The following is a 16857-nucleotide window of genomic DNA, read 5'->3' as shown; positions in this document are numbered from 1 at the left end:
AATATAGTAAAAACCAGCGAGCATTTATAGACCGCAGTTTGATTCATGCTAAGACATGTGTTGCATTGTTTTGGAAAAACGTTCACAGTCCAAGCATTACTCAGTGGTTACGACGGATATTATCAGGCCTTCCATTAGAGAGGATATCTTACATATTAAAGGCTAAGCAGCATATATTTGAGAATATATGGAGGCCCTTTATAAACTGTCAAAGACTTGGACTTAACTGATGATCAAGTGGGCGACTAGTTGCGGTGGTAATGCAGTTCCGAGCTGGACTTGTGTATCTCTTGTGAACATGTTTTGTTTCTGAATGTTTGCCTAAATAAGTAATGTACTCCATTGTGTATTAGATTACCACTTGTTTTGTTTTTTCTGTATTTCTTTGTAATTTTTTTCGTTTCTCCTTGTTTTCTTTCTTTTTTGTCTGTAACGTTGAAAATGTAATAAAAATATCGTGGAAAAAAAACACAAACGGAATTTGATTTTAGAATTTTAGTGATAAAAAAAAAACAGTAAACAAAGTATAAAACTATTTACAATCAAATTTGTGAGTCTTTGTCTCTTAAATGGGCAAGAACAGGCCATAAAATGGAAACTATGTACAGGTGTTTTTTTCCACAATTGGAAACCTCATCTTCAGCTCCAGCATCCCCACAGCTTCTCCCTCTACAGTACTGAATGTGACCTCTGGTGGACACCTCCTCTCCAGCTCTAGCCTCCCCACAGCCTCTGCTAGGACACAGGCTACTTGAAGAAGATGCGCACATTTACATATAGAAAGTACAATTACAAATTTACAGACTTGGTACGCTGTTCTAAAAAAGTCACCACGCAATACAAGTGTCGAGTTACATACCGTCTCGCTTCCATTTTAATTCAATCTGCTGTAATCTCTCCTCTCTTCACTTGGTGGTACTGCCAGTGACAGTTCCTGTCTGGCTGCAGACACAGGCCCACATCACAGTCCTCACACTTCCAGGCAGTGCTCCTCTTGCAGAGTTTGCAGCGCTGCCGCCCCATGCTGGCTCTCTGCGCTTTGGTCTGTCTGCTGCTTGTGGGGACAGGTAGGTGTTTACCTGGGGTCTTCTGAGGGCCACTTTTCAAGTCAACTCCAAGGAGGTGTGCAGTGAGCTCCTCCTGGAAACGCTGACGGGTCATCGGATTCTGCTGCTGCAGGCTGACACAGCGGGCCTTGTGGATGACAAAGGAGTTTGTCGCAGCGATGTCAACCAGATGCTGGAAAACAGTGGTGGGCCATCTCCTGGTTTTCCGGTGGACTGAATTTGTGCCAATCATCTGGTCCGAGGTGTCCACTCCCCCCATGTACTTGTTGTACTCTGTAACTGTGGTGGGTCTGGGGACAGAGAGCTTTTGTTTTGGCCCATCACCTGTCTTCTGCCAGCGCTGCACTGTGTCCCCCATGTACACTGGGTGGATGGTGGAGCATAGGGACACTTCTCTGGTGTCCATCCACTTCACAAACAGAAGATCCCTGTCCCTGATCCACCGGATACTGCCTCGTGGGGATCTTTTGGTGAGTGCATTTTCTTGGGTGGTGGGGACACCAATTCTTCCTTTCCTGTATGTCCCACAAGCGCCAAATCCCTGCTGGCTCAGGTGTCGGAAGAGGACGGGACTGGTGTAAAAGTTGTCTGTGTAGATAATATACCCAGACCCCAGGTAGTCTTTGTTTACCAGTCCCGCTACAATATCAAAAGAGTGCCCTTTCCCTGATGCTGTCTTGGACCTTCCCGTGTAGAGCTTGAAGTCGATGGTGTAGCCGTTCATGTCAGCAAGCACAAAAAACTTCAGCCCCCACTTTGTTGGCTTGGCCTTCATGTACTGCTTGATGCAGAGCCTGGCCTTTGTACCAACCATCCTCTCATCGACTGAAATGTGCTGTCTTGGGTGGTAGATGGCCTTGCAGTTAATGCATATCATTTCCATGAGAGGTCTGACCCGGTGGAGGTGGTCATAATCCTCGGTGCCCTTTTTCTGATCATTTTCTTCATTTTTCTCTGGGTCACTCATATGAAGATTAGATAAAATGGCCATGAACCGGTCTCGGGACATGACGGTGGCAGGGAATGACACATGGAAGATGGTTTTCTTACGCCAAAAGTCGCTCATCTTCGGCAGGTCCAAAACTGACATGTACAGCAACATGCCTATGAACTTCTTCATTTCTTCTGGAGTTATTTCAGTCCAGAGGAACTTTCTCCCTCTCTTCCGGTTTTTGGCTGCATTCTTGTTTGTGTTTTCACAGAGGAGTTTGAAAACTGTAGCATCAAAAAAGTGGGAAAAGATTTCACCTGGTGCTGGGTTTCCCATATCGAGAGGGGGTTGGACACCTGGGGTGCGTTTGGGGTTGAACCTCGGTGGTTGAGGGACTCCATCATCGGGCTCTGCCTCAGTCTGCCACCTCTGATGTGGTGAGCGGCTTCGGTCTCTGACAGCATCCCCACAGCTTCTCCCTCTCCGGTCCTGAATGTGACCTCTGGTGGACACTTCCTCATCTCCAGCTTCAGCCTCCCCACAGCCTCTGCTAGGACTGAAGAAGATACGCTCATTTACGCATAGAAAGTACAATTACACACCTAGTACAAACTTATAGACTTGGTACACTGTTCTAAACAAGTCACCATGAAATACAAGTGTTGATTTACATACAGTCTCGGTTTTGATTTGAATTAAATCTGCTGTTCTCCGCTCTGTTGTCTGTGCTTCTCCAGCGCTGCGTGTGTATTCGTTCAGAACAGATGGGCTGTTTTGCGGGCTTCCGGGAGAGGCATAAGTGAAATTACCGTAATGACTCGATATTGGCTGTAAAGCGCAGAGTCTCAGCTTTCAGAAACTGTTGGAATATTTTCGATAGCGCAAACCATGACGTAATTACAAGTTTTGCTTGCGCAATGTGTTGCCGGCGACACACTCTGTGTTAAAGGGTTAATAACAGAACTGATAAACATTTTGGGCTGAACTGTCCCTTTAATTTAGAGCTGTTTACTGTGTCCAGTGAATTTATTATTAATAAACTCACATTTTATGAAGATTAGAGAGTCCCTTTATCGTCTTGCAGAGACCGAATCTATAACGTAAACAGGAAGTTCGTCCCTCCAGACATTTAATCCAAACATCATCCACAAGATTGGATTGTTTTGTTTAAGGACGGCCTCGTGCCCCCGTGAGGATTTGGTGACCCCTAGTGGGGGTCAGGAATCACTACACGATGGAAGTTAGTTTGATAACAGCAGAGTGAGCAGCAGCAGGATTCAACACATCACAGATCGTCACGGTGATCCTTCATCAGTTCTTTTGAAGACACTCAGAATTACATTTAAAAACAATTTGACTCTTTATTTCTGATCTGAGTGATGGTAGAGCGAGAGGCGTTTGGTAAATCTTTTTTTTTTTTTTTAATATAATCGATGTTACCATTTATTTTAACATTTTAATCTGCGTCATCTGAAAAATGATTCATGAGACTTTAAAGACATTTAATAGCAGCTAAAGTCTTATTTTCAGATCAATGGATTCAACGCTTTCAGTGTTTCCCCTAGGTTTACTGCTTTGGAGGGGCTTTCTAAGGAACCCTGATTTAATTAAAACTTTAACTTTAACTTTAACTCACCCGGAGGAACCACGGAAAGACTTTAAAGCAGGGGTAGCCAACGCAGTGCCCGCAGGCACTTGGTCGTCCGCAGAGCATGTTCCCACAAGTCACCAATTTATATTTAATTGTTTTGCCGTTTAAAAAAAAAAAAATCAATAACACTTGAATTATTCTTTATTTTAAAATTACAATATAGAATTTAAAAAACAAAAATGTTTTATGTATACTCTGTACCCTGTCTGGGGTTAGAGTTCAATTCCACGCACAAGCTAAATCTCCATTTCCCTTTTCGCTGAGACAAGCTAGCAGGAGCAGCTACGATGGGGCGCTAGGTGCGGGCAGAACAAGCCGAGAGTTAAAGCAGCTTTGAGCAGCAGCATCTCTTTTCACCAGGCCGGTGAACAAGTCACAGAAAGCAACGGAAGCTTCATTTAGAGCTGCACATTATTTTAATAAAGTACAAGAAAGCCTTTTCGGACGGAGAGGTCTTGAAAGGTGCAATGATGTTATTGAAAACACTGTTCAGAGACGAGAAGAAAGGTTCCGATGTGATCTCCACTCTCTCGATGTTACAAAGTTAGTGTTTGTACAAACAGGATATGATCTGAAGATGTGACAGTTAATGATTTCCTATACAATGTTACAGAAGTGATACTTTGTACTAAAATATAACTTTGTACTAAAATATAACTGCTGTGATTTTGAACAAAATCATACTCATTCATACAAAACTGTCAATAAAGATATTTACAGAAATATCAGAGATGTGATGACTCTGACTTTAAAATGTTGAATAGATTGAGAACATAAATAATAATGTTGCATGTTTAAATGTATCTGTTTCCTACCATGGTAAATCATTGTTAATAATCATTGTGAGGAATAATTAACATTAATATGTGATCAGACAGTCTCTTCATATATATGAATATTTATTATTATTATTATTAATGATAACATTATCATTAAAGGTGAACCGTGCAACTATGTTATTCAGGAAGTTTGTATCAAACAAGTAGCCCTTCGTATTATTCAGAAAAAGGTTGGTGACCCCTGCCTTAAAGATTCGTCTCACCTGTCCAGGAGCCTGCGGCTCACCGGCCTCTTGGTCAGGGACCGGGGGGATTTCTGGAGGGGGAGGCTCCTGTGGACGGGGGACTTCTCCGTCTTGATGTTGATTGGCTGGATGAGGGAGGCGGGGCTCTGCTTAGAAAATGTCGTCAGAGGACAAAAATATACATTTTATTAATATTATATATATTAATAATATTTTCACTTTCACCGAGTTAAATCTTTTAACTTTAGTCCTTTATTAAAAAGCTTAAAAGTATGTTTTGAAAAAACGTCAATATGGATTTATATACGTCACTAAATGTTATATTTTGTGTCTCCATAGTGTGTGATGTGTGTGTCACCAACAGCTGACAGATTCTAACTAAATGATGAGATGTGTATTAACAGACAACATGATGAAAACGTTAAGAATTACAAATGAGGCTCGAGGGCTCTGACCTTTGACCCCGGCGGCAGTTCTTCCAGCTGAGCAGGGCACCGGAAGCTGCGATGGTTCTCCAGTTTGTGCTGCATCTTGTCCTTCAGAAAGACGAACTGAAGACGGCATCTGTTACAGTGGAAGGCCTGGTTGATCTGAGACACAGAGACAGAGGACATAGTTTCATCATGGCAGAAAAAACCTGCTGCTCTGTACACGTGTTGGTCAGTCACAGATTCATCACATCATCTGGAGGCTCACACAATGCAGAAATGACTACATAATGATACCGATCAGTAAATGCAGTCAGGTCTGTCCGCAAGACGACAAGCAAACAACTCTTAAAATTATTGTTTTCTAAATAGAGTTTGGTTGATCAGGGCTAAACTAACATTGTAGCTCCATCAACACTCAAAATAACGACTTACTGTTTGTACCAGGCAGTCTGGAGCTTATACATTTAAATATTTTCTTTACATGTAATTTGTCCTACAAATCATCCCGAACACTTCACTACAAGACGAGCTGCATGAAAAGATTATTGTCCAAGTAGCTCAACACACCTGCACACATCAGACAGGTGAGGACGGGGACAAATAATTAATCAGCGCTGAAAGAGGCTCCGAGATATAAAGAGCAGTGTGTGTGTGTTTGTGCGTTACCTGGTGTTTCAGCAGGTGCTGGTGGTAGCTGGTGGGGTTTCTGGTCACCTTCAGGCAGAAGAGGCAGAGCAGGAAGCGAGAGTCTCTGTGGAAGCTGGCGAAGTGCTGCAGGATGTCCAAGTAGAAGGACGAGCGATATGAACACACCTGAGTTAACGAGGTCAGAGGACAGACAGGTTAACGAGGTTAGAGAGGACAGACAGGTTAACGAGAGCACAGACAGGTTAATGAGGTCAGAGAGGACAGACAGGTTAAGGAGGTCAGAGAGGACAGACAGGTTAACGAGAGGACAGACAGGTCAGACCCACCTGGCAGACGTAGGGCATCTCTCCTGGTTTGTGGTTTGACTTCATGTGATTCAAGAAGGCCGGCTCGTTCTCAAACGCCCACTCACAAATACGACACATACCTGAGAGAGAGAGAGAGAGAGACACACAGGTGAGTCCTGAGAGAGAGAGAGACACAGGTGAGTCCTGAGAGAGAGAGAGAGAGAGAGAGAGAGAGAGAGAGAGAGAGAGAGAGAGAGAGAGAGAGAGAGAGAGAGAGAGAGAGACACACAGGTGAGTCCTGATATTTACCTGGTATATTTATTTATGTTTAAAAGTTTTTAGCAGTTAAGGTTTATTTAACTTGTTGAGGATCAGAGTTTCTGACTGAAGGAGAATAAAACTGCAGTAAAGTACAAAAGAATAGTATCGAGTACTTGAGTAAAAGTACTTTGTCACTATGAATAACTGAAGCCGTACCGCTGCTGAAGGAGGTGAATCTGGTGACTCCATTGGCCGAGCTGGAAGGGAGGGCAGGGGGGCCCGCCAGCTTCAGGGGGTTAGCCCCGCCCACCTGGGTTATCTGCAGGTTAACTGTAAACAAGAGAAACATTAATAATCCAACATTAGTCAGTCAGCAGTTCTGATCAAACAGCTGACGCACCGGGTCTGGGCGTGCTGTTGCGGATAATCAGTAGGGTGGGCAGTTGCATGGTGGTGAAGGCAGAGCCTCTCGAGGGGGCGGGGCCTGCCCTGCCCTGGGGGAGGACCGGGGACACGCCCATGCTGGGCCGGACCAGCTGACCCAACGATGGGGCTGCGGGGGACAGAAAACATTGATCAGCTGACCTACAGGTGAACTACAGTTGTACAGGTGACCTGCAGTTGTCCAGGTGACCTACACTGGATCAAAGTCAGCGGCTGCATAGTCTGACCCGGCTGCTGGTTCAGCAGCAGAGGAGCGCCACTGTTCATCACCGGGAAACCCTGCATACACAAGATCACAGACATTAAACACACAGAGCTTTTCTATTCACTTATATTATATTAATATATATTAATATATATATATTAATATATATATATATTAATATATATATATATATATATATATATATATATATATATATATATATATAATATATATATATATATATAATATATATATATATATATATATATATATATATATATATATATATATATATATATATATATATATATATATATATATATATATATATATATATATATATATATATATATATATATATATATATATATATATATATGCGTCCTGAGAGAGGGATCCCCTCCTCATTTGATCGTTTCAAACATTTGACCCCCAAAATGTCCTCAGTTCGTCTTTGAGTCGACGTTTGTGACAAATCTGGAGAAATTCCCAGCAGGCGCTCCTGAGATAACACAGAGCGGAGACATGAAGAGAAACTAAAGATGAATGTTGAAATAAATATATTCGTCCACACATCAGGTAATGAACGGAACTAGAGAAGAAGTATAAAAATACGTAATTAATTCAGATCGAGTACCCGCAGAATAAAAGAGAGGGCGTGTTTGTTTTGTGTACCTGTGTGGTGAGGAGGATGGACGAGCCGTGGTGTGTCCCCGGGGCTGCTTGGAGCAGGAACTTCCCCTCCGCTGTCTGCGTCAGGATGAGGGGCGGTGCCGGAGCCATCAGGGGTGGGGGAGAGTGGGAGGAGGAGGGGGGATGAAGGGAGGCGGGAAGGGAAGAGGAGACAAGCTGCAAGAGAGGGGAAGCTGAGGAGCAAGAACAAGAACTCAGAGTTAGCATCAGTCTGTAGCCCGGGCAGGTTGTTACTGCTAGTGACAATAGAGCTTCAGCAAACACTACAGTACAACACAACACAACACACACAGATACCTGTTGGAGGTGGGAGGGGTGGAGGCATCTTTGGGGGCGGAGTCTCAGAGGCTGGAAGAGGAGAACGAGAATCCTCCACTACAGAAACAGACATACAAGTGTTGTTGTTAATGTGTGTGTGGCTATACTTCTGAAAATGTGAGATATTGCCCGGGACAAAGGGGATTTTTACACTCAACTAACGCTGAAAAACTGAGCCCAGCGCTAAAATCTGAAAGGACGCATTAAACTCACTATCAACACGTTCAGGGGACGCAGTAAACTCACTATCAACACGTTCAGGGGACGCAGTAAACTCACTATCAACACGTTCAGGGGACGCAGTAAACTCACTATCAACACGTTCAGGGGACGCAGTAAACTCACTATCAACACGTTTAGGGGACGCATTTAACTCACTATCAACACGTTCAGGGGACGCATTTAACTCACTATCAACACGTTCAGGGGACGCAGTAAACTCACTATCAACACGTTCAGGGGACGCAGTAAACTCACTATCAACACGTTTAGGGGACGCATTTAACTCACTATCAACACGTTCAGGGGACGCAGTAAACTCACTATCAACACGTTCAGGGGACGCAGTAAACTCACTATCAACACGTTTAGGGGACGCATTTAACTCACTATCAACACGTTCAGGGGACGCAGTAAACTCACTATCAACACGTTCAGGGGACGCAGTAAACTCACTATCAACACGTTTAGGGGACGCATTAAACTCACTATCAACACGTTTAGGGGACGCATTAAACTCACTATCAACACGTTTAGGGGACGCAGTAAACTCACTATCAACACGTTCAGGGGACGCAGTAAACTCACTATCAACACGTTCAGGGGACGCAGTAAACTCACTATCAACACGTTCAGGGGACGCACACTGTTTACCTGATATCCTCATGATTGTTTGCACTTATTGTAAGTCGCCTTGGACAAAAGCTTCAGCTAAATCAGGGGTCCCCAAACGTTTTCCTGTGAGGGCCACATAACTTTTCCCTTCTCTGATGGGGGCCGGGGTCAGTTTGTAACAGAAAAAGTGTGACGATCGCAGGGGTGCCTAAACGTAAACATTTATTGTTTTCCAGAAAGCCACACATAACCAAATATTAATAACCCTTTCTGGGATCTTCACAGAAAAGAAAGTCAGAAAATAAATAATACTATTTGTGAAATAAATAATAACCAAATCACCCTCTCTGGGTTCTTCACAGAAAAAATTAAGTTTCACTTGTTCCAAAAGCAGCGCAAGTTTCACCTCAAATGCTTTTATGTGAGAATACATGTCGCAAATGAGTTCCCCCTGGCCTTGTAGCTGCAAGTTAAGGCTGTTCAGCATTTCTGTCACGTCAAAAATGTGAGGTGCCATTTCCATTCTGGGTCGATCAACTCTGGGACCGTTTTGTCTTTTGAATGAAGAAATGCTACCCGAAATAATTTCGGGTAGCAGCTCGTAAAAACGCCTCAAAACTCTGCGCCGGCTGAACCATAGGACCTCTGTGTAGTACAGCACATCGCCGTGCGCAGGCTCCAGTTCAGACAGGAATTGTTGGAACTGCCTGTTTAAGTCCCTTTGCTCTGATGAAGTTTATGCATGACACCATAACCTTCATGACAGAATCCCACTTCAACACTTTGCAGCACAGTGCTTGCTGGTGAATTAGGCAGTGGACATGTAGCGGGGCGGTGAGACCTGTTCTTCCATCTCCCGGTTCATGCGTCCTATTAGACCCCGAGACGCGCCCACCATACTAGGAGCCCCGTCAGTCGTGATGCTGGCAAGCTTTGACCAGTCTAGGTCCAACTCTTCCATGGTTTGGCATACTTTGCCGAAAATATCCTCCCCCGCTGTAGTCCCTTTGAGACTTTGGAGGGCTGCCAGCTCCTCGCACATCTCAAAGTTTGCGCTAACTCCACGAATAAAAATGAGCAGCTGCGCTGTGTCTTGCACGTCCGTGCTCTCATCCAGTGCTAATGAAAAAAAGTCAAATTCTTTCGTCTTCTGCTGCAGCTGGGCATATACATTACCCCCGATTTCTTCAATGCGTCTGGTGATTGTACTCGCCGACAGACTCACGGCATTAAAGACATCTTTCTTCTCGGAACACACCTCTTCCGTGACAGCATTCAAACATTTCTTGACAAACTCCATCAGTGAAAGGTTTACCGCTGCTTGTTATCAGTTGAGCAACCCGAAAGCTGGCTCGAACGGATGACTGGTTCAGCTGAGCTTGGCGTACAAATGTATTCTGCTGAGCTAACAGTCCACTTTTTAGCTTTGAGAGTTTGTCTGCTCGCATTTGGCCTTGCAAGTTATCATACTTGTCTTTGTGACGGGATTCATAGTGTCGGCGCAGATTGTATTCTTTGAATACCGCCACCGCCTCTTGACAGATGAGACAAACAGCCTTTTCTTTGCATTGAACAAAAAAAGAATCGTTTGACCACTGCAAGTTAAATACCCTGCGAGACGAGACTGTGCAGTACAATAAATAATAATATTAATTTATATTTATGTAGTGCAGACAGCAGGGGATGTCTGTGGGTCCTGATGGCTTGGTGGTCCTGTATCGTCTGCTGGGTGGCTGTGGTCCTTTATGATGATGTGTGCCTTCTGGAGGCACCGCAGCTGGAGACTGTTGTTAATGGTGTGCTGTTCTGCTGCCACCACTATCTGAAGAGAGTTGCGGCCCGTCAGCAAGCTCTCGATGGTTCCTCTGTAGAAGTTTGTGAGGATGCTGGTGTTCGTGCTCAGGAAATACAGCCGCTGACAAGCTTTCTTAGTCACTGTTCAGATGTTTGACGATGTTTTCAATATAAAACAGATATTAGATGAATTCTGAGCCGTTTCACTTCTTGACAGAAGTCTGAAGTAATAAAGGAAGTTGAGTTCATGGAGTCATTTGTTATTATTGTGATATCAAGTTGGCATCGAGAATCGTTTTGTGTGTGTCACCTGGCTCGCAGTAGTTGTTGTAGTAGTCCATCTCGTCCTCCTCCACGCCGTCCTCCACCTGTTGCCATGGCTCCAGCTCCTCCTCCTCACACTCCATAAACAGCTCTGTATCCATGTTGCTACGGAAACATCAAAGGAATAAATTAAACACAACTTTGACCTTTAGCAGCTTCTCGAGCTTTCAGTCATAGCACATGGACTTCATTAAAGACCGAGGTCACATAACACCACAGAATACAAACACTGGGACAGTGAAGTCCTGCATTCAAAATGTTATTAAAGTACAAAGGTATTATTGTCAAAATATACTTAAAGTATCAATAATTACTGATTGTGTTCATCACTTTAATGTTCCGATGGTAAAGATGGAGCTCATTTTAATAACTTTAATCTATAATAAATCATTTATTAGTTTATTATATTTTCTATTACTAATCTGAACATGCAAAGCAACTAATAACTATAAAGCAACACATAAATGTAATAAAAGGTCCAATATTTCCTGAGATGTAGTGCAGTAGAATTATAAAGTAGCAGGAAATATAAATACTCCAGTAAAGTAGAGCAGCAACGATGAGACAGAAAATAATCTGCAAATATTATGGTAATGTATTAATGGTTAAAGTAAAGTTTCCTGCAGAAAGGTCTTTCAAGTTTGTTTTCAGCCTCAAATCTGCATATCAGCTGCTTTTCTGTTTATTTTAAAGTGAATAGCTTTTGGATATTTAAAGACATTCAACCCTTTAACACCTAACCCTAAAAGAAAAAGTATCTGGCAGTTATTTACAATTTACTGCATGTTATAAGAGTGTAAGAAAAACACAAAAAAACACTGCAATTGTACATGAATAAGAGATTTGGCATGTTACATTTGAAATTTATAAAACTATTTCCAGTACAAATGCGAGTCTTTTACTCTTAAATCTGCAGAAACAGGCCATAAAATGGTTCTAAATGAGTCACCATGAAATACATGTGTTGATTTACATACCGTCTTGCTTCCATTTAAATTAAATCAGCTGTTTTCCGCTCTATTTCTCCGCTGTGTTGTCTGTGTTTATCCAGCTCTGTGTGTGTGTATTCGCTCGGAACAAAGGCGCTGTTTCGCGGGCTTCCGGGAGATGCGTAGCTGAAATTACCGTAATGAGTCGATATTCGCTGTAAAGCGCAGAGTCTCAGCTTTCAGAAACCGTTAGAATTGTTTCGATAGCTCAAACCATGACGTAATTACGGTAATCCAAAGTTTCGCTTGTGCAACGTGTCGCCGGCGACAAATTCGGTGTTAAAGGCATCAGGACTCAGGAGATAGTACTAGCTGTGTCGGGTCTGGCAGGCGATACTTAATATCCGCTGTCGGCCGTACCACAGAGTACAGAGCAGCTGCTTTCCTCAGTCTAACGTTATAAATTACAACTCATCCTCCGTACTCCAGCATTTTTTTTGTGTAGCAACCCTGTCATGTATTATGTGAATTAACCTAAATAAATTATAACGAAATCTAGCTAACTACTGATGACTACCTAGCGAGCGGAACATGACAGTTTAGCGGAAGTGGGATTTCATCCTCTTCTTCTGCTGTTTTTTTTTTTTTAAATGGCGGGTGGCAACTAGTGTTGTGTTTGAATAACGTGTGGACCAGAGGACCAGAGTTTTCTATTTCCATTAGGACAGAGAAAAAAACGGACAAAGAAGAATCTCTTCATTACCTTTTAAAAACTCAAACAAGGCTTTATAATTACCGTCTTCAATACTAAATAAATGCATAATATTGCTGCTTTAGCTTCAGCTTTACTGAAAGTTGCTTCAGGTTGCGGTGAGGTTCATGGCTGGTCAGGGACTTAGAAATATATGAACCCAACTGAGTAGCTTATTCACCATTTTCTTGGCAGCATGAACATTGATTACTGGTTATTTTCCGTATCTCATATCAGCATTCTTTATACACACAGTAAGCTACATATTCGGCCAAAAAAGAAGGTTACATTTATAGCGGCTCAGAGAGGTACATGTATTTGCTGTGCACCCTCCATAGCGTTTTTAGTCTGATGCTTTGATTAATGTTAATACAGACTGCACTATTTTGATTTTGACAAAATCATATTTTATTTAAGGTCAAATTTAGTTTTTTATTTAAATATTGGATTGTTTTCTCTTAGTCAGATCATATTTTCAATAAAATTGTGGTCTTACCTTTACTTGTAAAATCTTCAATTTTTAGCCTTCAGTCGGAGAAACAAACTAAACTAAACGCTGCTACAGTGCACGTGACTCTGATGTTAGCTAGCAGTAGCTTGTTGGTGCTACACTGCACGTGACTCTGATGTTAGCTAGCAGTAGCTTGTTGGTGCTACACTGCACGTGACTCTGATGTTAGCTAGCAGTAGCTTGTTGGTGCTTACCGTCTCTGGTAGAAGAAGAGCAGCTACACGAACCTGTGGGCTCACATGCGCCCTCTTCAGTGCCTCACCTGGTGTTTTTTCTCTGTGGTTTTATGTCACATCAGCAAGACTAAATATGTTACACACATACATTAACTGGACTATGGAAAGCCAGGACGCATAATTAAAGTGTCTGTAAACATTATGTTGGCGACATACAGAGAGATAGCAACAGGCACGCGCCAAATGCATGCACTCAACCTAGATTGCGCAATTCCGAGGGAAGGCTCAGCTCGTCGCTGCCGCAGCTCGCATCTCTCCTGTATCTAACAGAATACACAAAGTCAGCGATTTTGACTATAACAATTATCAACATTATTGGAATCATACAGAAAATGCAGTTATAGCACAGACCAGTGGACAAATATACATTTTTATTTATTTTATTGTTATTTGTTTTTTTAGTTTTCATGATGATGGGGGAGGCTCTGCCTCCCCTGACGGCACGTCCCTGCTTCAGAGCTTTTTTGCTAGAGTCAGCCATTGCGTCCCCCTTAATGCCTCTTCTGTCTCTACATAATCTAGTCTGTATAGTGATTCATAGATTTCATAGAGTATATATGGTCTGTTTTGGGATGACATGGACTGGATTGACACCTGCGCTGATAATGAATCTGAATAAATAATGAAACATACTATGAACCTTTTCGCTTATTTTGCTCTATAGGTAGTGTGCAAACACGTGACAAAACTGTGTGACGTATGCATGCGACTCCATGTTGGTTGGATAACAAATCAGCAATGGCGTCTAAAGCGAACAACAACAGCAATACAACTCTGACTTCTTCAAAGTATGTTGACTCTCTGGAGTCCTCTGCAAAGGCAAGTTTCAGAGAAAAAGTTCAAATTTGCGGCCGTGACCCGTACACGCTAAAGCCGTCGGATTATATTGAGGATTTAGATTCATTACCGCTGATTGAATATCCGGATATTGTGAACTACCTTGTGCTACAAACGTCGTGGGCAACCAACGCACACATGAAGGCATACAAGAGTTTAGATGCTTATAATTTCTTTGTTTCTGGCTGGGTTGGTAGTCTTATTACCAAACTCCTGAAAGATCACAGGGTGCTCGTCCATGCCCGTGTAAATCACTCTCAAAGAGCGCGAGATACACCGCTCAAGCCGTGGTTTGTGAGTGAGAAGAGCGGCGATGTTATCCTCGCACACTGTGATTGTATGGCTGGATTAAGCGAAGCATGTTCTCACATTGGTGCTTTGCTTTTCGCAAGTGAAGTAGTCTCAAGAATAAGCAAAACAAAAACATGCCCAGAAGAAAAGAGCAAATGGCTGCCATCACATGTAAAGAAAGTGCCTTATTTACCAGTCAGCGATATGGATTTTACCTCGGCCAAAAAAAGACCGCTTCTCCTGGTGACGAAAAATAAGGTCTTACAGTGTTCAGGTATATCATAAGCACAAATGTTTAACGTAAACATTGAAAACATAGCTTAAGCATGAACTCTTACCAGATATAAAGTGGACGCCACACACACGGTGAATTGTGCTTTTTCTTCTGTTAAATCCTCACGATTTATGTTGCTAAACCACAGCTTATGGCATTCGGTAGACAGCAATTCATCCCTCTTTTGTGGATCGTTGTTTTTGATGATTTTAGGAAATCTAAAGAACCGTTTCTCTGGGTCACGAGTAGCGTTATTACCACAATTATACACTGCGCACAAGATTGGCATTTTCTTTCAATCTTAGACGTTTAAATACAAAGAAAATTACGAAGCGTTGTAGCAACTCACACGTGAACGGCCGCAGTCTTGGTTGTGTATATACAACCAACATGGCTGATTTACGGGTTGGGACGTAAGCGTGACGTCACATGCACACGATCTATACACTGCAATGCATTTCCAATTGCATTGTCAATAACATCTTAACTGTATATACTGTTAAGTGATCTGGTGTTTTTTCTTTAATGTTTATATTTAAATCTGGCTCAACAAAAGCAAACCCAGTACTTCCATTCTTAGGCTCCTTTGATCCATCTGTGTATCCCTCGTGTTGTCCTCCCGATTGCCATACACCTTTTGTCCGCTGGGGTCCCAACATCTGTGAGAAAAGTCCCGTTTGTTTTTTGTTGTTGAGGACAACAGTTATTAAATTCAATAAAAAAAAACATAATTCAATAAAATTCCTTAACATGTATTTTAATCGTGAAGAGCATAGTATTGAACAACTCATATTATTTTCAGACCATTTGATGAATAAAAAACATATTTTGATGGCAATAGATTTAATTTGGGGTCAGAATGACCCGAGGACAACACAAGGGATATATGAAATGTTTTGTGTGATGTTCTTAGTCTTTCTTCAACTGTATCTGCCCAATTTCCTTTTATTTTATTTCTTTTGAATATAGGAATCTAAGTACACGGGGGAATAACCATGTGGGAGTAACTGGGTAAGGTACTGTGGTACTATTTGTTTTCTCATGTAATCCCATTTATTTTTTCATTTTACTTGCTGCTCAAACATAACGTTCTTCCTTTGCCTTCCCATGTTCCCAACATGGTCTAAGGGCTTTCGTAGTCGAATCTTCTTCTTCCTTGTAACCTTGTAGACTTGCCCAGTGATTCATCATTATCTGCTTTTAACTGAGGTTTAGTGGTACTTCTCCCATCTCCACTTGGATTGCTATATATGAAGAAGTCTTAATAGCCCCAAAGCATAGTCTTTCGTTGCCTGATGTTATGAATGTTTTTGCTGCTGACCTGTATACTATACTTCCATAATCTATCACTGATATTATACAAAACATAAATATTCCTCAAAGCACTTAAGACTTAAGATAGCTGGCCCAGTGAATGGAGTTTTTCCTCTCAGGTCCAGGAAGTACTAAACTTCATTCCTACTCGTGCTCGGACCTAGGTCCAAAACACCCCGTGGCTTCCTGCCGAACGACAGCTCAAAGGAAGAAAATCCCGTGGAAGCCTGGGGCACCTCCCCCACTGCGAACAACAGAGGGTCTAACCCAGGGGTGTCAAACATGCGGTCCGGGGGCCAAAACCGTCCCGCCAAAGCAGTGTTACTCATTGCGCGGCTCGCCAAGCTTTAATTGGTGGCTTGCATGGCAGTGGGCTAAATAAAGGGGTGATAGATATGACTGCAGTCAATACAGATATTTCGTAAAAACAAGCAGGGCTATTACATATATCCCATAAAAACACAGTGTCTGCTCTATTAGCCTACAAATAATAATAAAAATAATTGATAATAATAATTGATAAAAGATGCAAATATAGACAGAAACAAGATATTTAAACTTGCTCGGCCCAACATGGACTCACTGTGGAGTTGTCAGTTTTGGCGGTCTATCAGCACTACATGGTAAATGTGCTCTTGGACGGGTAGATACATGGTGGGCTAATATAGAAATAAATAAACTTAAGGTCATTAAAAATATGTTATCATAAGCATGCTTATGAATATGGACATTTGCTAACAAATAACTTATATTGCTAAATTGGAACATTTAAATTGGAGGATACTACGACCAACCTGGCACT

General features: G+C 42.2%; 1 protein-coding gene across 1 annotated transcript; it reads right to left on the bottom strand.

Moving 5' to 3' along the window:
* Positions 1-553: 553 nt before the first annotated feature.
* Positions 554-13137, bottom strand: LOC115011155 (uncharacterized). Its single transcript, XM_029436163.1, has 12 exons — positions 13089-13137; positions 10899-11017; positions 7940-8017; positions 7625-7815; positions 6939-7023; positions 6701-6853; positions 6517-6630; positions 6079-6179; positions 5771-5917; positions 5129-5263; positions 4692-4819; positions 554-2554 (listed from the first exon to the last, which is right to left on the bottom strand). The coding sequence occupies exons 2-12, from the start codon at positions 11011-11013 to the stop codon at positions 880-882; spliced, it is 2922 nt and encodes a 973-aa protein (XP_029292023.1). The 5' UTR covers positions 11014-11017; positions 13089-13137; the 3' UTR covers positions 554-879.
* Between the last annotated feature and the right edge of the window lie 3720 nt (positions 13138-16857).

Source organism: Cottoperca gobio, chromosome 7 (genome assembly GCF_900634415.1).
Source record: "Cottoperca gobio chromosome 7, fCotGob3.1, whole genome shotgun sequence".
In the NCBI taxonomy this organism is placed as follows: Eukaryota; Metazoa; Chordata; class Actinopteri; order Perciformes; family Bovichtidae; genus Cottoperca; species Cottoperca gobio.
Note: the sequence above shows the minus strand (reverse complement) of the source record. Positions and strands in the feature narration are given on the sequence as shown.

Coding starts and splice junctions, on each gene's coding strand:
- LOC115011155 (XM_029436163.1), bottom strand. CDS start 11,013: ATGGATACAGAGCTGTTTATGGAGTGTGAGGAGGAGGAGCTGGAGCCA. Junction 5,264..5,770: donor AGCACCTGCTGAAACACCAG/GTAACGCACAAA, acceptor TCTGTGTCTCAG/ATCAACCAGGCCTTCCACTG. Junction 4,820..5,128: donor AACTGCCGCCGGGGTCAAAG/GTCAGAGCCCTC, acceptor TTTTCTAAGCAG/AGCCCCGCCTCCCTCATCCA.